The 23,951-nt window shown below is 35.8% G+C and overlaps 1 protein-coding gene across 6 annotated transcripts in view; it reads left to right on the top strand.

Annotated features, from left to right (window-relative positions):
- LOC118280573 (uncharacterized) overlaps positions 1-23,951 on the top strand; it is a 226,679-nt gene that overhangs the window by 82,706 nt on the left and 120,022 nt on the right. The window contains exon 1 of one of the 6 annotated variants that reach the window (XM_035600677.2): positions 16,661-17,129. The exons of the other annotated variants lie outside the window; for them this stretch is intronic. Coding sequence (XP_035456570.2) covers positions 17,105-17,129 — 25 coding nt within the window. The 5' untranslated portion in view covers positions 16,661-17,104. Of the gene's footprint in view, positions 1-16,660; positions 17,130-23,951 lie in introns of those variants that run through there. 6 annotated transcript variants of the gene reach the window in all.

Genomic DNA, 23,951 nt, shown 5'->3' on the forward strand with positions numbered 1-23,951 from the left:
TCTCTATACTAAAACAGAGCAATAAAAATCGCTAGGAGCGCTTCTAATTTCCCGAAACCTATTGCACGTCCAACCTATCACGGATCCAGTTAATAGGACGACCCTATAATAGGACTGGACAATAATCAGGATGGGACAGAGGACAGAAATTGGTTTTATAGAGGACGAAAATGATTCGATTTTGGGTTGACAGTTTTCATTATTTGTAATTGCAAATGCAATCTTTTAATGAAACGTTGTCCCACACTAGGATTTTCTCCTGTGTCGTGGGTGCATTTACAAATAAACAAGTTCACATACACATGACACCCAGACTCGGAACAACAATTTGTGGATCACACCAAGAGTTGCTCCGTGCGGGAATCGAACCCGCTACACTTTATACGGCAACCAGTTGCCCAGTCACCACGGCAACCGTGCAGTCAGAGTTGCTTTTGTTAGTTGTTTATTATTGTTATTGATTAAATCATTATTGTTATTGGTCATGGTGGATGTTTTAATATTTTCAGGATCATACATACATAACCTCACGCCTATCTCCTATGGCAGAGACAATTGAATACAAATTGCTACGATTCTCACACACCTCTTTCGCTTCATCAACAGTCATCAGTCTTTCCATGCTTAATATGTTTAATGAATGGTTATTTTGTGAAACTTATGGTCTGGAATAACACGTAGGCTACTTTTTATCTCACGGGAACGCGGCCAAAGCAGCTGGCAGAAGCTAGGATTATCATATTTATATATATTTAGACCTTTAATGTAGTAGTAAATATTGAATAACAAAAACCCCTCCCAAAGTCCCGAACCACTAATAAATTCGATAAAACATATAAATATTAGGCCGAATTCAATCGATACTATGTCCGAACATATTCCCAACTTAGGCCAAAACTTGTTAGGCTAAGTAATAAGTTTGTAAGTAAACACGGCTCTGGAACCATATCTAGTAAGGCCCATTGCATATTGGAGACTTCCTATATTGTATGTACATGGTGTTACTGAATGGGATTTCATAATATTATTTTCGAACCACTGTGGCCGGCAATTATTACAACAAGGAGTTTTTAACTGTCGAGTTATCGCAAGTGCGATTGCCGGACAAGTGGTCTTGGTTTCAATTTTCGGGTCGGTCAAAGTATTACTAGGCATTTTTTGGATTTTCGAAAATTTTGCAGTATTATAGCACGGAGTCTGGAATTGTGCCCAGTATATGGGAATAAGCTCACCCCCTATTACATGGGACTTTATAACACAAATGGTAAAAAGTGGGTGTACATTGTATAGCATTACGTGTCGTATTGAGCACCTCTGCCTACTCCTTCGGGGGTAAAAGGCGTGAAAACAGCTGGAATATTTTGAATTAACGTAACATCTCATCTCTTCTCCAGCTAATCCGAGTTACAAAGCATTTGCCTGTATATAAGCGAACTGTTGCGAAAATATATAAAAAAAATAAACCAATCACCTTTTATAGCACTTTATTTTGATCTAAAATTATATTAGTATTCTTTCTGACTTAAACAAAATATAACAAAGATTCTGTAACATCCTGTTTTTGGGGTTCTGTAACACCCTATATTTGGGATGAGCGTTAATAGAATTTATGTGGGTTTTTGAACTTTAGGAGTGAAGTCTCAATTTACCCGTAGGTATTAATTTCTGAAATATCGACTACTTGGGAGTCGGTCGAGGGTGGACAATGTTTGAATATCATATTACAAAATATTGGGTCCGTCATATCTCGGAGGGTTGTAGATATACTCGTATTTATAGCTTCAGTGTCTTTACTTTATGCTGCTTTTGATAAAAATATCGGAAATTCTTATGTTTTGGTAAAACTTCAAGTCTTAGGTTTTAAGTCATGTTCGTATAGTATCACCAATAAACATAAAGTTAAAATCAAATCATTTATTCCAATTAAACTACAAATAGGTACTTTTGAAACGTCTACAAATAAAGAGATAAAAAATTGTTTGTTAGTTTGTCCGTCAGTAACACTAGATGCTAGATGATACATTGAATACAAAGCTAAAAAAATATTTTTAAGGGTTGTCAACAATTTGAAGTACAGACTGAATGTCAGCATCATTCTTATACATTGAATTTTATATACAATCGTTCAAATTGTTCAAATCGTTCATCTAGATTAGATGGTACTGAAACAATACTTACATTAAATCATCCAGAATAAGGAAACATCCTCTGTTATGCACACAACCTTACCCTGTCAACTTGAGAATGGACGTTGTCATTTCATTAGCTCACAACAGCTCCCAAGTTTCAAACAACTCCGTCTAGGGACGTAACTACCCGTATTCTTGTAATGACGTGTTAATTTACTCGTTTTCAGGACATAGGGTCTTATAGTAGTGTAAATGTTCTTTAACTAGGGTCAATTGTAACTTAAAGTGATAGTGGTGAAAGGGAAACTTTACTTTTTTACCGACTTCAAAAAAGAGGTTGTTAGTTTGACCTGTATGTATGCTTGTTTGTGCGCAATTATCTCGCCATTTGGTTGAGCCATTTTTGATGCAGTTTTGAATATAGTGTTTTTTAGACTTAGAAGGAGGTTTTAGGGAAATAGTTTTATCTTATTGTATTTTACAGATAAATCTGAATTACATATTAATTTAAAATGAGGCGAGACAGAATCATACTGTCTAAAAACCACCATGTTCCTACTCCTAATATGAATCAGAACTTGGTAATCAACAACTAAGGGTACTCGATCGACCTAGATCGTCGTCCTTAGACGCGTGAAAATAACAATACCCCAGAAAATCTGGAGATTAATGCGAACTCTTTTAGGAAAGTGGAGATCCATATTCCAGTAATGGACTCTGTCACAGACTGTAGAAGTGATGGAATTCGAAAGGTTCTTGTTTCTTTTCAATCATTACTTCCGACCATTGTGACAAATAAACAATAGAAATAGAAATAGAAATAATCCATCTAAATAAGAACAAAATATAACTGTTGACCGATTTTATTATACGATAGCTTTTGCCCGCGACTTCGTTCGCGTGGAATAGTGACTTCCGGCAAATTTTTGGTTTTAACATTATTCTCGATCTCGCGGGATCTCTTCAAAAATGAGATGTGGAAGATATTCCAGGGAAATCTTCAAAAATTCAACATAATGAGGTCTGCGTTTGAATTTAATAGATGTATACTCACTTAGGGCATTGAAAAAATAGTTTAAAAACGGACTTAAACAAACTTAAAACTAAAGAAAGCTACGAATTACGAATTTATAACAATTAAAAAAGAAACTATATTACAACCTATCCTCTATGCTATAATAACCAAGCTTAAACTAAATAATTTAAAAGAAACGACTTAAATCTAATCTAATTAATTTATAAATTAGACTTACAATTTTATTAAAAAAACTAACTACAGTAACTACTAATAATCGATATCAAACTAAACCTACGTTTAGTTTAACCAAAAAACCAGGAAAACCCAACAAATAAACTTATTAATTGACAAATACAACGAAACCAATTTAGAATATACGAAACAGCAGGACCACTACAGACAAATAATCATACGACTGATAATACACTTTTTCTACGATAGTACCGAAGCGCTCGGCCGATACCCAACCAAATGAATGTAACGAAACCATAGCGCGATCTATTTCGATCCCAACGCCATCTATCGAGGATAAAGACAACTTGGATTATTTATTTATAGGCCGTTCGGGCATTTTCTTTGTACTAAAAGTTTAATTATATTGATATTATTTTTTTCATACCTTTTTACTATTTATTTACTTTTTTCGATGAATTAAAACAATAACATGAACCGAAGTCGTGTAACGATCGACATAGAATTATCTATACTCCGTTAGAGCATTTTCTTTGTACTAAATGTTTTATTATATTGATATTATTTTTTTCATACCTTTTTACTATTTATTTACTTTTTTTCGATGAATTAAAACAATAACATGAACCGAAGTCGTGTAACGATCGACATAGAATTATTTATAAATAATTTATTTCTTATTTTTATTTTTTGATTTTTGAAATAAAAATATATCTATGTCCTTTCTAAGGTTCTAAACTATATCTGTACCAAATTTCAACCAAATCCGTCAAATAGTTGCGGAGATTAATGGTATAAGCATAGAATGTTCGACGTGATTCTTTAATTTGACATAACTTTTTTATTTATGAACCGATTGACATGAAACAAACACTAAATGTAAATTTAAGCATCCCACAATATATTCGTGAAAACCGCATCCAACTCGGATCAGCCGTTTCTGAGATTAGCGCGCACAGACGAACAGACAAACAGACAAACAGACAAACAGACAAACAGACAAACAGACAAAAAAAAGTTAATTACATTTTTGGGTTCGACATCGACATAACAATAACCCCTGCTATTTTTTTTATTTTTATTTTCAATGTACAGACAGCACTTTTCTACGATTTTATTATATGTATAGATGAAGCCTAATCCGACCGCGGGGAATTTGTTGAGAGGACAACAAACAAACAGTTGGTCGCGCGTCGGCGACAAAACTTGCTAAGATTTGTTGTTGTTTCCGCAACAAACTTTGTTGCCCAACAATAAGAATTGGGTAATCAATGGATAAGTTTTAAGACGTTCCCTTCGATAAGTATTATTTGGTACTTATTTATGTTTTGGTGAGTGGGTAGTTTTGGTACCTAGGCTGCTAAATCTGATTAGGGGCGCTAGGGTTCCTAAGGACATTTTTCGGGTTGAGAATGTTTTGTAAGTTTTCTATCTAGATATTTCTTACTAAGTAATAAATTGTACCGAGGTTCAGTCTACTAACAATAATCATTTATTTGTTTATTTATAAATACACCAACGAATTATTCACTAGATTTCACACATTAAATTTTTCACCTATTTGCTATGAATTTGTCACTTATAGGTGTGTACATACTAACAAAAATCCACTGATCGCTTTTCTATAGTATATTTATACCTATCAAGGATTGAATTTTGAACTTCATTATTTTCATCATCGCATGATAAATATACGAAACAAAAAGTCCTTTGAAATGCTTCAAGACAAACAACAGCCAATTTCACTTTAACATACTTCCTGATACCAGTTTTATGCTAAATCATTGAACAACCTTTACTCTAACCGAAAAACCCAAGACCCCTTTTCTGCACAATACCCCAAACTGAACCAATGAACCAGTCATTGTAAAACTAGTATAATGGGGGTATTGGGGGTCACAGCGCGACCTGACCCCTTATTTACGAGGTTTTATTAATCGTAGCCACGATTTTAGTTCTGTGAACCCATTTTTTTCATGTTTCATAACAACAAAAGGATTGACTTTGACAAATTATAGATGTGAAATACTGTAATGAGAGTCGTGTACAGTTCGGGGCGAAAGTTGGTGTGTATTCGTTTGATTTCGTTTTAAAATAAAGTTATTAAAATAATTGTGTTCTGATATACCTCTAAAATTTACCAATATCTATCCAAAATCTGGGTATTGAGATATTTTTTTCAAAAAAATGAGGTTCTTTGTTTGACCTGTATGTATGTTTGTTTGTGCGCGATTATCTCACAATTGCGAAAATCGATTTTGATGTGGTTTTCGGAAAAGTGTTTGTTACACTTTTATTTGTCTTCCTCCTTGGGTTAGGCGATGGGGAGTTTCTGACTCTTACTGACTAAAACCACCCCGTTACTACTCTAAATTGGTTTTTTAAACAGATTTTACTGAAAATTATTGACATCTTTTGAAACCTGAATGAAAATATGTAAAAGCTATCTTTTAAACTAAGTTTATTTCTTTGTGAATATGGTTTTATCAACCCTTTTTAGTAGAAGTTAATATCACATTTGTTTCGTTTACTGTACAAAAAGCTATTAAACATTAGTCAAAGAATCGTCTATTTTCGTATCAAACGAAAGACGACTAAATTTCAGGCGTAATGATACAAAACGAAATAAACATATGAAGTCAATCAACAATGCTTTACAATTATGAACCTTATAAACAACACTCACAAACAATTGTCATGTTAAATTCATCTCTACGGTCTCAGTATTAAAGTTCTAATTTAAGTGACACTGTTAAAGGGAATTGTGGTAAATTCGTCTCAGTTTCGTTGATCAAGTAATTAGTATGGATAGGGAAACTTGCGTTTAACCCAACAACGCCTAGGCCGGGAATGAATGGGTGCCCATTCGTATAATCTGTGACTTTCTATCTTTGATTACATAAGATCTATTCTCTAAGATAGCTACTCTATTGTCGAGTGGATGTTAAACCCAAGGTTTTAAGTTTAAACCGAAAAAGTAAAAAGTACCGTAAAAGTACAAGTACGTTGAAGTTTGGGGGAAAAAGAAGGGTGGAAAAGAAGAAGAGAGGGAAGACCAAGTGCGTTGAATTTTACTTTTCGAGAAAGGGGGTGATATTGGGCCTCTAGCATCATAGCACATGGTGAAAGACAACCCAAGCGTTGTTTCACGATACTTTTTGTGAGACCGTGGTATAAATTCAGTTCAGCTCGCTCATTTATGTCGAAGTTTTTTTTTATGGTAAACGAGCAGACGGATAACCTGATGGTAAGCAATCGCTGCCGCCCATGGACATCCGAAACACCAGAGGCATTACAAGTGCGTTACCGGCCTTTTGGAAGTTAGGAATTTAAGGGTTGTTGGGGAATCGGGGAATGGGAAAATTGGGAAGGGTAGTGATTGGACATCCGGTAACCTCACTTACACAACGCAAGCGTTGTTTCACGTCGATTTTCTGTGAGGCCGTGGTATCACTCCGGTCGAGCCGGCCCATTCGTGCCGAAGCATGGCTCTCCCACACTTAAAAGTATAGATGTTTCAGGTGACAATAAGGTTCTTATATGACTTAAAATGTATACAAAAACATGTCTGTAAAGTTTCATTGCCAAAAAAGGTAAATATTTTAGATTTTGTCCTCACAATTCAATCTACGCCCACATTCACCAACTTGCCAACTTTAACCGAAGTTTAACAAAACCGAGTTTAACTTCTGTTTCGTGTGACGTTGAAACTTGTGATTTTATTTGATTACGTGGTGATTGTTAATTGTTAGTGACACTCGGTCTAATGATCTGGCGACAGCTAATTAGTTGGGCGATAACTTATTTCTGCTTGATCGATGGAATCGATATAATACAATCAGTATTTTTACTTACAATTTCGGAATATTTAACATGTTATCACGGCTTTAACAGTATTCATATCAATCTTGAAAAAATTGACAGTGGTGAAACTACCGTCGTACACACATCATATAATTTTTCACAAATTAGGTCACCGTTGAAAATGATCACGAATGACCTAAAACGAACGAAAACTATTCGCTCGAGTAAGGGTCTAGGAGTTCAAGTTTAGCAGGGACTATTGACCACCCAATTACAACAACAAATGTTTGTGCCAAAATACACTGAAAAATTTGACTAAAGTATAGCCTACGAGCTGCGAACTACCTAGCGGGTTACGGTTCAAAGCAGTATAAGGAACGGGTGGTTTTTGGTCAGTAAGAGTCTGACACTTCCTCTCGAGAATGATTTGCCCCCTAAAAAAAAAAAATAAAGCTTAAGCTTAGTTACCTACCAAAAACAACACCTGTAAATCCAACCTATCTGAAGATCACACCAGAACCTAAACCATTAGTCAAGGTTAACATTAACCTTAAACAGAAGTTTAACAAAACTAAGTTTAGCTTTTGTTTTGTATGCCGTTGTATTTAGCTGATTAGTATACAGGGCGTGTTGGTGACATCTCATTCTAATGATTGGACTAGTCAACAGACCGCCGTTTGATTGTGCCCTGTTTAGTTGGGAAGCTGTGGTGCACATACTAAGTTATTTTGACACCATTTTCGTGTCGTGGAATTATTTAGGGAGGAATTTCGGTAGATGTAGAATAATGAATTAAAGGTTTTCTTGTGATTACACTAAACGGTGTGTATAACACTAAAAAAAGCAAAAACAAGTGATTAGAAACAACGATATTATTACGCTGGCAATGCACCTGTACACCCGCCCATGGACACCCGCAACACCATGGGGACTCCTCTGGTGTTGCGGGTCGGCCCCAGGGCGGCGCTGATCGCTTACCATCAGACGACCTGTACGCTCGTTTGCCCTCAATTCCATTAACAAATATCAGTAAAACCAACCAACCTAAGGAAGGATCATGAGATGTCCTTTATCACCTGTATTTTAACGAAAATTAGTAATTTGGTGCATTTCTAAGGTTTAGTAACAAAACGCTACTTCTTTACTGGTAATTTCATGGCATACCAAACAGTATTATTTTTTTCAGCAGACTATAAGTTTTTTTTTTTTGTTGAATTTAATAATCCAAGATTTCGTGATTAACAATCGTGTACCTTAAACCAACGGGCTCAAGGTTTAATAAATATTGGCGTTTATTATCTTCCTGTACAAATTGTTGGGGTATGACAAAAGATTGTGATGGATACTACCACCACGTCCTTGGACACTGGTCACGCGACAACTATCAACTATACCTGTATCAAGCTTTACACAACCAGTATAAACTGATCTTTGATTGTATGGAAGGATCATACAAAGCGAGACCAAGATAAACTGGTTTTGTGGAGTTTGATGAGTAGCCATGGGATTCTGACCTTTATAGCAAAGAAAGGGCTGGAGGTAACAAAAATTACATCGAGTTTGAAATTGAGGTTATGAATTTTTGTCATTATTTGTAAGTTTTTTTTTGGGAGTTGATTCCAGAGTTGATACACGCGAAGAGCAGGTTAGAGAGCTTTGTTTTTTTATAAATATTCAAGTTTGTTAGAGAAATCTAGCCCTCGAAGGAACTGCACATTATTACCTAGCCTATAACAGGTGTGTTGAGTGAGAGTGGTTACCGGAGGCCCAATAACCCCCTTTCCAATCTTCTCAAACCTCCATACACCCTTAAATTTCTAACCCCCAAAAGGTCGTTGGTGTTTCGGATGTCCATGGTTGGCAGCGATTGCTTACTTTGCATCAGGTGAACCGTCTACTCGTTTACCGGCTTATACCATTTATTCTGTTGTCAGATTTCTATGAACGTTTCCTAATAACAGTAAAACAGAAAATACTTAAATTTATTCGCCAACTATTATAAACTACAGCCATCAACGTCTTACCCCAACTACAACTTACAATTAAAATCAGTATAAGCATTCAACACAAAAACATCTAGTTTCTCATTCTGTCTATTTTCATAAAAATCGATTTCCATTTAAACATTCAAGAGTACAAGAAACCAATTAAAATCGTGAACCCACTGAAATCTTTTTACTGAGCCAAGACCTTTTGTCCCCATTACAAAATTTATTTATATCGATATAAATATATTTCGAAAGATATCGAAATAAATAATTAACTGGCATCGTTTTGACGTAGCACTTGAACTTAATAAACGTTTGGCACTTTAATAAATCGAGTCGCACACGCGAACGAATCACGATTTTCTCCACTAATTACACTATGAAGTTGGTTGGTAAAAGAAAGGCTAGGTTTATGAATATTAGAAGTTGGGTAATGACTGAGTTCTGGGTGAAGAGGTTGCTAAAGTTGCTTGATATCATCATTTAGGGTTTCGGAGTGAGCTGCGGACTACCTAGTGGGTTTACCGGGGCTTCGGCTCGAAAAGCAGGAGTAGGAACAAGGTGGTTTTTAGTCAGTAAGTGTCTGATACTTCCTCTCGCCTCGCCCATGGCGGGAGAAGTAATTGGTTGATTTTCCCCCTTAACAAAAGGGTTTCGAAGTCGGAGTCAGTGGTAGAAATTTTCATTTTTCTCAATTTCTCAATGATACCCTATAAAATGACCTTGTTGTCATAAAGGTAAAAAGTGTACTTGCACAGTGGACACAAAATAACAAAACCTGGAAAAAACCCAAAATCAGAATTCGGAATCTCTAAATTGTTCAACCTAGGAAACGTACCCTATTGATAAAATCCTACACAAAAATACAAATAAGATTTTACAATCCAAAGACTGTTTACTTTATTTAACCAGTATTTCCAAGTTAAGTGTAGTATTTGTTTCAGAAAGCCACGGAATTAAATTCTGTAGTACATTTTGAATAGTTCCAACAATTTATGTTTCATTTTGCACGCCATGCCACGGACACAAGCTTACATTGGACACAGAACCGCTTCTGTCGACAATTTATTTTAATTTACTTTTTACAATACTATTCGTGTGGACATACGTTTTAAAATATTGCTGGTAAATAAATATTTCTTTAACTATGATGAAAAATCTTTATATAAAACCTGTTTATTTTTGGGAAAAAAATCAAAGAATGTAAATAATAATCAAACTACTGATTCACAATTCTATTTGGACACTGACAACAGTTACTCAGGCAAAAAAAAACGTCATCCACACATTTTCTATATTCGTGAACCAAACCCATAAAACTTAACAAATCAAACCAGAACAATTTCTAAAAGAACCATTTGTACCTATTTACTAAACTCATACAAATCACCGACAATACATACACACATACATGTCAAAAATCATTATTTACCCACAAAAAAGAAACTACCGAATCACGTCCATTTAAATCACATGAAAAACCCATAATTCTGACACATTTAGGTTAAAAATGACATAGTTAGATCCCCTAATTTCAGTCGCGTGCCGATATAAAGATTTCTTTATCGGATTACCGTGTGTACCCACTGGATCGCGTTTCTTGGCTTATTTTTGGCTAAATTGAACTCTTTTGTTAGGGTTATATTTTTGTTCAGGCTATTGTTGAAAAGCCCCACTGTGCGTTGTATGGTTTTGTTAATTACTTTTTTTAGGGTACAGTTTGTGGCTATTTATGTTTGTGAATTTTTATTTTAGTGTTTGTTTTTTGTTAGGTTTGGGTTCTGAGGTTCGGTTTTGTACGAATAATTAAGTGCTTTATAATTAGGTGGATAAAGTCTAAAATTACCTAACCTGATTTAGAAATTACTTAGTCCACGTTCAAAAACTGTTTGGTTTTGTATTAAGGATTTTACTTGTTTTTCTTTATCGGATTCATTATACTTGAAGGTAGCATCTAGTTTTATCATATCAACTGCCTATAAGTAGCCACTGCTGACAAAAGGCCTCTTCTCACACGGAGAAGGTCTGAGCATTAATCACCACGCTTGCTCAATGCGGTTTTGCGATTTCAAACTTGTAATTGAGACAAAAGAAATTATGAGCTCAGGAGCTCATAATTTCCTCACAATGCTTTCTTTCACCTTTTGTCAATGGTGTCTAAATAATCTTAGAAAGTACATATACCTCGGAAAAGGACACATTGATACTTGCCGTTGCATTGGTAGGTTTCGAATCCGCACCCTCATGCATGAAGAGCGGCCGTCTTAGACCACGACAGCATCTAGTTTTGTTCGCCCGTATTGTGTTCACCGAACCCTAAATATTTAGCAAATATAATCTGCGTAGATAAATTATCTAATTAATGTAATTCATAGCTTAATACCACATATACATATATTGCCTTTTTAACTTTTCTTTCCTTGAACTTAAAAAAAAAACATTAAACCCTTCTGAAGGAAAATATAATCAGATATTATTGTAAGTAATACAAAATAAATACACTTATCTAGATTACTTTATTCAAACAAAACTACAAAAAGAAGTTTACAGAGCTTATCAAGATTAAGTTATAGGCAACAATCCTTTTAAAATTCACTTTAACGTATCTTAGGGTGGCTAGTCTAGTAGCTCTAGTCGTTCTTTTTTTATGATATAAAGGACTAAACTTTTAATAGGGACTAGGTAGCAATGCTCTCTAATCAATCGATTATAACATCCCAAACCAGTTGACCGCGTGTGAAGATTATGAACGTTTTTTTTTTTATGTAGAGCTATACCCATACATTCATTAAAAGTTCAGTAGGGAACAGTTGAACACAGCCTGTTAATGATTGATGATGTTCTATGGCATTTCTATGTCATACCGGCTTGCCGACACAGATTTTCCAATCTGTTACCTCAGTTTTTGCACGAAAAGTTAGTCGTGTTTGTCATTAGAAAAGCTCTTTGATTTCTTATAAAATATTTGTAATGACAATTACTTCACCAAAAACATTCATATTTAGTAAATTCAACTTAGGACTGCTGATTCCAACTACTTGGAAAAAAGCCAAAAGAAATTCGTATTGAAAAAGTTACACTTAGTAAAAAACATAACACAACGCCATCTACGAACGTTGTACGGAACTATTTGGTTAAGCAAATCTCGAAAGTGTCAAATCGTGTTTTACATAGCCACCGGACACCTATAGGATATCTCTGGGAACTTTGAGCAAGCAACAATACCAAACCAAACGTGTTGTTTCGAAATAAAATAATAAACAAATTGTAGCATACACCATAAAAGGTATAAAAATATGCTTTCCAAATCGTTTTAAAAATGTATTCACTCTTAATATCCTGATTCGATAAGGCGTTGAACTCTGAATAGGTAAATAAAATAAACTTTATAGAACAGTTGATGCAGTTCCCTTTCAACTGGCCTATCTGGAAGTCATTGGAGGAGGCCTATGTTCAGCAGTGGACGTCTTATGGCTGATATGATGATGATGATGATGATGAGCAGTTGATTAACTGTTATGATGAATCCTTATAAAGCAATATGGTAAAATTGATACTAAACACAATCCTAAAATACCAAAGGCTAATACAGTACTTACAATAATACTTTAACGTCAAAAGTCGTGGTGGCTCGGGGGTTTAAGACGCCCGCTTCTCATGCATGGCGGGTGCGCGTTCGAAACCTACCAAAGCCAAAGTACCAATGTGACTTTTTACGACACCGAACACACCGCTGACTAACGATGAAGGAAATCACCTTAAAGAAACCTGGGCTTATAATTTCTGATTATCAGTTTGAAATTAGCAACCCGCATTGAGCAAGCGTGGTGAATAATGTTCACACCTTCTCTGTGCGAGAAGAGACTTTTGGTCAGCAGTGGCCACTTATAGGCTGCTGATGATGATGTGATGTGATGTGATTGTGTGTGAAAACTCCATATTCCAGTCATTATAACACCCAATTGATTACCAAGCTACTACTTGACACCGAATACGATCAAGGATGACTGATAAAATCAAGTACATTATCAAGTATATTACATTTCTAAATACATAATACTGTATTCCCTGTTAAGGCATATTAAGTTCGGTATTATAATTATATTGTATATCTCTATATTGAAACTCTTGAAACACCAGAGGCGTTACACGTATGTTGCCGGCCTTTTGGGGGTTAGAAATTTAAGGGTTTTTGTAAAATCAGAGATTGGGAAGATTGTGAAGGGGGGTAATTGGGCCTCCGTTAACCTTACTCACACAACGCAAGCGTTATTTATTATTTATTTATTAAAAGGTACATGTTAATTAACTTATGAATTAGTGTACAATCCGACAAAAACTATATATCTAGTTTGTCTGTCGTTGTTTCACGTCGGTTTTCTGTGAGACCGTGGTAGCACTCCGGTCGAGCCGGCCCATTCGTGCCGAAGCATCACTCTCCCACACTTAGAATTGATTATGTGAAACCTCCATTTCGTACTGTTATATTCAGATACACCTTAAAGCACTTTACACGTACAAAGTAACAGTATCCGTAAACCAGGCGTCCACAGGCTTCATTAATTAGGCGCCGTAACAAGACGTATCGCCTAACTTTCGGATTAAACAAACGCCGACAGCTAAACGTATTAACTGTATTAAGTTCAGTTAACTTTGATGTGTAACGTGATCATTACTGTGGATTGTGTTTGTTACTGATTTTAAAAGAAATATATCACAGTTATTTATTGTGGTATAAGCCGGTAAACGAGCATACGGATCACCATCATACATGATGGTAAGCAATCGTCGCCGCTCATGTGCACCCGAAGCACCAAAGGCGTTAGGCGTTTCCCAATCCCCGATTCCCCAACAACCCTTAAATTCCTAACCCCCAAAAGACCGGCAACGCTTCTGGTGTTTCGGGTGTCAATGGGCGGCGGCGATTGCTTACCATCAGGTGATCCGACTTATACCAAGAAAAAAAAATGACAAATATTCCTACTATGACGAGCAAATAAAGAGTCTAAAGTTCAATTCTGTTTGGAATTGAGATAACAGATAATTTTAGTATTTAAATTGTTACGAACAGCTTCAATAAATCTACGTCATCATTATCATCATCAGCCTGTTCTCGTCCACTGCTGGACAACCTACATGTATTTTCATGTATGTTAATTGTTGTTTCGGGTCTGGGTGTCATGTGCTGTGCATGTGAACTTGTATGTTTGTAAACGCACCCACGATACAGGAGAAAATCCTAATGTGGGGCAACGTTTTTAAAAAAAAACAAAAAAAAAAATTTCTACTATAACGTGTATCTTAGATCAACAATGAACAATCCCATTTTTCAACTCTTCATTCCAGTTTTATCTCGTGTTCCTATCAGGATACAAAGATGAAAACCCGGAACTTTCGAGATCGAGGTACGAACATAACTACTTAAATCCTTCAAACTTTATCCAGCTTCGGAAAAATACACCAATTTTAAAATCTCACTATGGAGCTAGTGTTGTGAAAAGTTATCGACGTTTTTTTAAAAAATACTCGCCAAACTTATACATGAAGTTTTATTTTGCCCCTAGTGTTGTTACGTTCAAAGTTTTATCGATAAACTCGGAAAGTTGAGAAAAGTTTCGCCTCTGTATATTTTTCATTTGCATATATGAGTTTTTGTTTATTATCTTTGTTTAGTGGTACATTGACTTTAAGTTTTGGTTGTTTTTTTTTCATGGAAAGGTCTTTAGTCTCCGAAAGTTAGTGAATTTAAGAGTATAGCTAAGATTTTCAAATTTTTTGTGAAATTAATTCACATCAACAGCCTACAAGTGCCCACTGTTGACCCAAAGCCTCTTCTCAAACGGTGAAGGTTTGCGAATTCATCACCATGCTTGCTCTACGCGGATTGACAATTTCAAACTTATAATGAAAAATTGTAAGCCCAGAATTCCTCACGATGTTGTCCTTCACCGTTTGTTAGTGGTGTCCAAATAATGTTAAAATGTACATATAACTGGACATTACGCCAAACGAGCCTAATTAATGTTGGCATCAATAGGTTTGATTCTTAAATCAAGTAAAGTATTCATTCTAAAATTATCGAAATTCTCAAACTGTAAGTAACTAGTTTAAGTTAGTTATTCAAGAGTATTTTTAAGTAAATTAAAAAATAGCAAAATTCATTAAGAACTTGATAGATATCATAAGCTTGATTGTTGAGTATTACTGATCACTCTGCTTATCCTTCCTACAATATTAAGACGTGAAGAAGTTACCTTGCTCGGTAATTAGGTGACTCTGGTTAAGGCAATGACCTAATGAGGGTTAGAAAGAGATGTAGCATATGGAGAGACTCTTCTTAAGGTTGAAAATGGGGGATGTGATTACTTTCATAATTACTTTGAAGATTATTGAATGTCATTAGAAAAAACTTATGGAAATTTTGTATCGCTATAAACAATCTTAATTTAAAAACAAAATTAATAACTGGTAGTAATTTAAATTTCAAATAATTTCATTTTTAATCAATAAAATTTATCGTAAACTTTTATCGATATACCTATTTAATATCAAAAGGTCCATCCCTAATTCATAAATTGATTATAGACTTTCAATTAAAATACCAAAAATCTGTACTATGTCTAACTTTTAATAAAAATAAAAAATACTGCAACCATATTACACCAAATAGATACTTAACCCCCAAATCCATAAAACAAGCAACACCGCATTGTCTTTAAAAAAGTATAACCCAAAAAAAAAATTGCGTCACGCACTTGTCATGAATGTGTATGTAAAAATGCGGGTGTGTGCGTCAGGTATCCGTCACCGTTGGATAAATATCTCAAGAGTGGGAACCCTGCGCGAAACGTGCCAACCTAGCCCGCTGCAGTAGGGCGCCGTCCATATTGACATTCCAAATTTAAAATTAAATGTCAAATTTATTTAATTTTTTTAAATTCAATTTTTTTTTGTTTTTGTTTTGTTATGTTGGTAGTGTTTGGAAATGAGGTTTTAATTTTGGTATCTAGCCAGTATGATACATAAAACAATTCTGTGTTTTTAGTGTTTTAGATTTAGTTTTTATTATGTTTAAAAAGTGTGAAAATGTGTAGTATGGTTAAGTTTAATTAGTCAGAAAGTAATTACATATACACGTAAAGTAATTTACACGAACTAGTGAGTTGAAACAAATTTATTTAAACGACTTAACCATTAAAAATATTTACTAAACATTTATGAATGTATTTGCATTCAGCAATAAACTATGAATAAACTAAAAAATAGTATACAATCTACAAGTATACCCAACTTTATGAACTCTAAGATAAAAATAACAATCCAATGAATTTTATTACACGAACTTACTTCGAATAACGGAACAAAGCGTATCAGTAAAAAAATGACAAGAACTCATTGAATTTTATGTCACTTTTATTAAGTAAATAAAATTTTATCTTACACAGCCTACTTCGGTAACCACGGCTTAACAAAGTACGCATACGGCAATGCCTACTGCGCATGTCCGTGCCTCACTCATTCCGGACTATTTGTTTTGTCGTTACACTATCAAAAAGCTTCGGATTGCTCGGATAGTAGCATCTTCGTTGCTAATTGGGTGATATCCGAACGTTCCTGGGCTCCCGAGACGCCTCTGGTGTTAAGTGCAAGTGTGTGCGAGTATCCGAACACTCGGAATCAATCAGCCGCCTGTCAAGTGTTCGCGCCAATAGTTGACGTTTACCCGCGTGCCGTGGCTCGTTCGGAATTTGAATTACTTGACGTTTCGTGAGTGATCTTGCCGGTGATTTGTGGTTGTACATCATCGCGTGGACTGACACCTGTGCTATCTGCAGTACGAGTCCTCCAGATAAGGACTATCACCCCAATATCAGACTGTGAACGACATTCAAACCTCGAACTTTGAAATTCGAAGAGTTTCTTCCTAGTGTTTCCCCAGTTTAAAAACTAAAAGAGTTCTTTGCTAAGTCAAGATGAATATAACGTCTACGACAGACGGTGAGTATGAATTTTTTAAATGACGAACATCTGCAATGTTAAAAGTACCTAATTGCTTGCATTCCCTAGATGCGCACCTCTGCGGAATTCGTCGCCCAAACAGAATTGAACTTTAAAAACTGCCGCATTAGGACGAAAATTTTATCAGCAACAAATTTATCTGTACCTTTAATCGTTTGAGCTTTATTGCTGTAGTTATAAGGTTGTGAATTGTGTGTAATTTCTGTTAGCTGTCATTAGTATGGTGATATATCTTTGCGCGTTTCCGAGCCTAAATGAATGTTTGCGTGTGTGGATGTTCAGTATGGCTGGGTTGCGGTATTTATTATTGTTTTTAGTCTGAAATTGCTTTTGTCAGGCGAATAGTATCTTTGTTGAGTAAACTTCGTAACATTAATGACTTCATTACGGGGATCTAGTAAGAAAATGGGGTCGTACGGGAATGTTGGTTGAGCGGCGTTGCAGATTCTGAATATTTAATGTGTTTCTGACCACGTTGAGGTTGCTTGCCGTCTGTTAGTATGCAAGAGGTCAATCAAAGGCATTAGTTATCTATTAATGTCGTAGTTTGGAATGTATGTTAATTCGGTTAGCGATCAATTGAGAGAATGCATTGACATTGACATTTGAGCTGAATACTTGATCGGTTGGACTGCAGATGTCACAGTGTAGCAAGGTCAGAAGGACGAGAGTGCGGCATAGATAATAGATGTACTGTCATTTGTTAGTCTGTGCCCACGTGGCCATATTGCCGCAGTCGTCGGTTCAGTACTGCGCCACGTGTACGCCACGCCGCGGTAGGTACGAAGTCTCATCCGTTTGAAAATTAATTGCTAGAAAATATTATTTTAGTTGGTATAATATTTTCATTCATGTAATGACTGGGATTCTATGACGTTAATTGGAATTACCAATGAATTTTCGGTTTGATTCGTTGGTCGACTTATATACTATGGGGATAACCCCATAGTATACACGCTGATATAAATCAGTTTTTTTAAATATTTTCTTAATAGTATTGAGTCTGGAATTAAACCTAATGTGTCATCAATTCACAGTATGGTTAGCGCCGTGGCTGAGCAACCGGCTACCGCGCAACGTGAAACAGGGTCGATTCCCACACGGAACAACTCCTTTTATGTAAAATTATGCGTTTGCAAACGCATCCACGTTACAGGAAAAATACTAGTGTGAGGGCAATGTTAAAACTCATTGTCAAACTATGGAGACTAGTAACTGATAAAAAACATAGTGTTATTTTTAAGTATATGCATTCCTAGTCATTCGGGAATATAAAAGGCTTAATATGTATTATGTTTTTTTTATCAAAATAGTTTGTAGTGGGACTTCCTACTTATCTGCATTGTGGTATAAACAGCTGCAGTAGGCAGCTCTTGGCGTTCGGTTTGTGCCAACCATGAAATACAAGGATTTATTGAAAGTCTGCTGAAAGTACAGGTACAGGAATTGTAAACTGAAATATTAAAGAAATGAACTAGGTTGCTGTGTGCCTTGCATATTATATATTCTTGAAAAGGCCCTAGCTAAGTTATAGGTATACCTAACATATGGTTACATTTTTTCATACTAAAGAAGAGCACTTATATTATGATGATTTATTTAATTTGACAGTCACAACGGTAAAAAGCAATTTACATACTTTATAAAATAATATATCTAGTATATGGCAATAGACTCACCCCCTATTAAATGGGACTTATAACACAAATGGTGAAAAGTGGGTGTACATTGTATAGCGGCATTACGTGCCGTAATGTGCTCTGCCTACACCTTCGGGGACAAAGGCGTGACATTGCATCTTAGTTGTTAAAACTAAAATATCCAGTATTCATAACTTCCGGATGCTGATGAATTTCAACTCATAATGTTGATTATATCGGGAATCGAACTCAAGACTTTGTGTTGAATAATCGCGCTAATAATCACTAGTTCCAAAAAATCTATACCACAAACATCTTCAAGTAAAACACACTTAGATTCCCAGCGCTATGTCACAGGTTCGACCGCCAGTTTCTTAATGACTCTCTCTGTAGGAAGTGCACAATTTATCACAAGCAACGGACGGATACAAGGAAAACTCCGCGAAAATTCCCGGGAAATAAAATTTAATGTAATCTCGCTGATAAGGGAGGGGACATCTACCTCTACCTATAAGTACTTATTGCTTTTGTTTTCAAAAAGGTATGTATGTATGTATATGTAGATAGATATTGATCCTTCTTGCTTTAGAGTTCCGTGTTTCAAAGGAAACTCTTCTTAACCACTTCAGTATTTGTCAGTCAAGATCCTTTTTCTTCTTCCTTGGTCGAGTGGTAGACTGCCAAGAAAGAGTTGGATTCCTAGTAGCAGAGTTTCGATAATTTGATTTATCAGTAAAATTATAAAAAGGAATCAAACGAGTTCACAGTTGGTGCGGTAGCTGTGTAACCGGGTGCCGTGCTACATGTAGCGGGCTCTATTCCCGCACGTAGACTCTTTGTGTGATTCTCTACTTCTACTACTATTTGAATTGTTGTCTCGGTGTCAAGTGAAAAGTAAGCGCAGGAAAAAACTTAGTGCGTTCGATCCGATATATTATGACATCAGCGTACCATGTACTGCTTGGGATTCATGAAGTAATTCCTATCAACCACAAATGAGTTCAGTTAAACTTATGTTTTTTTTAAGTCTTTCAACATTTGATGTCCATGATTTTATACAACACAAAGTTTTTATAAAATGTTAGACATCTCTATCTACCCCTTCAAGGGATAAAACCCGTGACATTGATGGTAATCTTAACGACAGAGCTCAGCAACCACATGATATGACATCCGCCACAGTAATCCATCTTAATATTGCCTCACATTTTCCTATACACCATATTCTTAAAGCCTCGTATTCACTGGGCAACATTTGCGGCGCAACATGTTGCTCAACGTGTTGATCATTATACCAGTCACAAGACAACATAGCCTCTGATCTGGAGCTGTGAATTACCTGCTACTGCTTGAAAAGCAGGAGTAGGAACAGGGTGGTTTTTAGTCAGTAAGAGTCTGACTCTCCCTCTCGCCTCGCCCAAGGCGAGAGAAGCCATTAGATGATTTTCCCTCCTTAAAAAAAGACAACATAGTAATTTAACAATGAATTAAATAGGCTGATTAGAAGCGAATTGCATCATGTGGTCATTAATCAGCGCGGAAATTTTGTTTAGCATCGTTGACTTATTTACACATATGTATAATTGCACTCGTCAATATTCGTGGCAACTCAACTCAACTACATGTTAAGGTAGAAGTTGGAATTAGGCGACACTTCATGTTGTCACGACAAGTTTTACGACCTGTCCCTGCATTCATGATTTCAAACTACATATAATAGCTGCATTACTGATCAGCGATCTAACTACGGAGGTAATTTCATAGAAATACATAGAAACTAGTAGTGTCGCTGCGACACGTCGTCTGCTGCTGCCTCATGTCACCCGCTTTCAACTTGCACCTTTACGACGAAACAAACTACAAGTCGCGCGACATGTTGCGTGCTAGCTGGCACAATGTTCTGTAACATGTCAAATGTTGCCTAGTGGATACGAAGCTTTATGTAGGAAAAAACCGTAATTTCACCCATATATATACATATATAGATATATGTATGGCTGAAAGATTGACCCTACTACGACGTAAACATTTTACGGTCTTTCATATTACGTGAACAACGTTGAGTGACGTATGTGCGAAAAACGTGAGAGTATGTGCGAATTTGTGCGAAAATTGCGCGAATATTTTTTCGGACACGTTTAGGGCTTTTTTTCTAATTTGATGGGGAAGTTGTTATAAACGATGGTAACGTATAAGTTACTATTCATTATCGGTTTGTGTGTGACCAATAATAAATTATGATTCATAAAAGGTTTTAAATTATGATTCATAACTATGAAATGACGTCTGAAACCATATATACAACACAGCTACCGGCTTTCCCCGCATTCCCATGAGATAAAAAGTGACCTATGTTTATTCCAGACCATAATCTACCAAATTCAATCTAGATCCCTTCAGCCATTTTGACATAACAGACATACACATATTCTTCATAGTTAAGGATTTGGTGAAAACTTTTACGCAAGTACAAAATAAAGACTGTAAAATAAAAAAGTTTGGTTGCACAAAATACACAGGTGCTTAGAAATAGACTACCATCTAGTTACTAAGAGCAAACTGAAAACATTACTCTCACGAACAAATGTTCTTAGAATACGGTAATAAAAGAAACTAAATGTATTTATTTACTACAAATACTTATACAAATAAGTATTTATTGTCTTCCAATACTCTAAATATCTTACTATTATAGTCCATAATACTAACAACATATTGAAAATAATAATTCCGATATTGACCGATGGGAACTGAAGCCATCCATTTCTACCAGAATAATTTATGAAACCGTACTTTTCCAAACTATCTACTAAATGAAAGATCAAACAAACACATTCAATTACCAACCCTATAGCCAAATAATAGAGTATAAATTCAAATAAATGTAGCATAAAAACGCTGTTAATACACAGATAAACTATCCTCCATATAGTTTCGAACTTTAGCCTAAAGAAAATACAGTTTAGATTTGAATAAAACTAGTAGTCTTTACTACGAGGCTACGGCGCGTAGTAAATCGTAGCGCTACGAGATGCTCGACGGCTACGCGCTACGTGTCGTAGCCCGCGCATGCGTGGTTACGTCTCCTTGTTTTGTCTCGAACAAGTGTACGCCCTTTAAAATTATATTCAGACTGTTTGTAGATAAAAGGGTCGTCAGAATAATAGTGAATGTCGAACTTCAATGTCAAAGGAATGAATAGCAAAGGTCCCTTTGATTAAATATTTTGATTTAGAACCGAATTTAATCTAATGCTTTAGAACCGTCTGTGATTCTGTGATATATTGCAATAATCTTATCTATTATTTGACAATTTATTGTTTCTCCATAATGACCAATTACTTCGATCTAGTTAATTATTAATATATATATGTAACGTCACATCTTTTATGTAAACTTTTAATGTACACCCACTTGTATTAGTTGTAGTTATTCCCAAGTAGTAGGGGGTGAGCTTATTGCCATATACTGGGCACAATTCTAGACGCCGAAATACTACTGAGAGATTTTCGAAAAAACGAAAAAAGCCCAGTAATACTTGTCCGACCCAGGAATCGAACCTGAGAACCCTTGTCCAGCAGTCGCACTTGCGACCACTCGACCAATGAGGCAGTCTAGTTAATTGCGTTAATAAAAATTAGGGTTCAATAACGTATTTTTCGTAATAAAACTGATATGAACCACTAGTGAGATATAATATGTTTTATTTCCTTGACCAGCTGACCGCATCTTTTAACCACTAACTCCCATAGGGTAAAAATGACCCAAAAAATGGCGTCTATCATAAATACCAAACAGCGCCAGGTCAAACTCTTACATTTTTAAAATGGCCACACATCCTACCATAGGGAATTGCTTTACTCACAAAATATAGAAAATGTGTTTTCCGTAAAGTATCTATGTATTTACGTGTCAAGAGAGAATGACATAAAATATATTATCCTTTTTACGTCGATATGCTATGGTTTTAACCGACTTCCAAAAATGAGTAACATAACATCACGTCATTTCATTCTCGAAGAGATTGGTGCAAAAAAGAAGTGTTTTTGCAAAATCCAGTAGTACTCTGCTGACCCTGGAATGGCTGGAATAGAACTTGAAACCCCACGCTTAGTAATCACAGTTGTGACCATTCAACTATCGAGGCAGTTATATTTTTACGACTATACTATTTCTAGATTTATGCACTGAAATTTATTTTACTAAATTGTGTTATCTCTTTATTGATACTTATGTATAAGTTAAGTTTTTTATGGTATAAACCTGTAACCTGTAAGCTGACTTATCATCTGGTAGTAAGCAATCCCCGCCGCCCATGGCCAGCCGAAAAACCAGAGTTGTTACAATTGCGTTGCCGGCCTTTTGGTGGTTAGAAATTTAAAGGTTGTTGAGGCATTGGGGATCGGAAAGAGGGGTAAGTAGACTTCTGGTAACTTCACTCACACAACGTTGTTTCACGTCTGTTTTCTGTGAGGCCGTAGTACCACTCCGGTCGAGCCGGCCCATTCGTGCCGAAACATGGTTTTCCCATACTCAGTAATTGTAAACACAACAACATACCATGACACCTTCTCCAATTCTTAATTTATACAATAAAATTAACGATAATAGCCAACAGCATCGAGAAGCGAATAAAACTGTCGATCCCAGTTGTTATACGAAGATCTGTGATAGTCGTTACATTTAATCGAGATCTCGCATTCTGCCAACTGCATTAGGAGTTTGTGGCGAGTTTGTAATCGCAGGCAGTCGCTAATCCTTGCCAGTAAAGTAAGAATGTTTGCGTGAAACATAGCTTTTTTTTAAAGGGGGAAAATCGTCCAATGTGTTTACCTTGGGCGAGGCAAGACGGAGTATCAGACTTAAGCACTGACGAAACACCATCCCATTCCTAGTCCTACTTTTCAAGCCAGAGCCCCGGTAACACGCTAGGTAGTCCGCAGGTTTCAGGTATAAGACACGACTTAAAAAAATGGAGATTCGCAGTTTAATTTCTGAAGGCGGTTACTTTTTATTTAAAAAATATTATCAAGACTCTGTATTGGTAATCGAAGTAAGGATAAGAAAAAGGGATCTTATGATAAAGATTACCCATGACATACAATAGGAACAAGGAAGCTTAACCTTAAGATAAGAATACCCCAACCACAGTCACAACAAA

Source organism: Spodoptera frugiperda, chromosome 16 (genome assembly GCF_023101765.2).
Source record: "Spodoptera frugiperda isolate SF20-4 chromosome 16, AGI-APGP_CSIRO_Sfru_2.0, whole genome shotgun sequence".
NCBI classification, from domain to species: Eukaryota; Metazoa; Arthropoda; class Insecta; order Lepidoptera; family Noctuidae; genus Spodoptera; species Spodoptera frugiperda.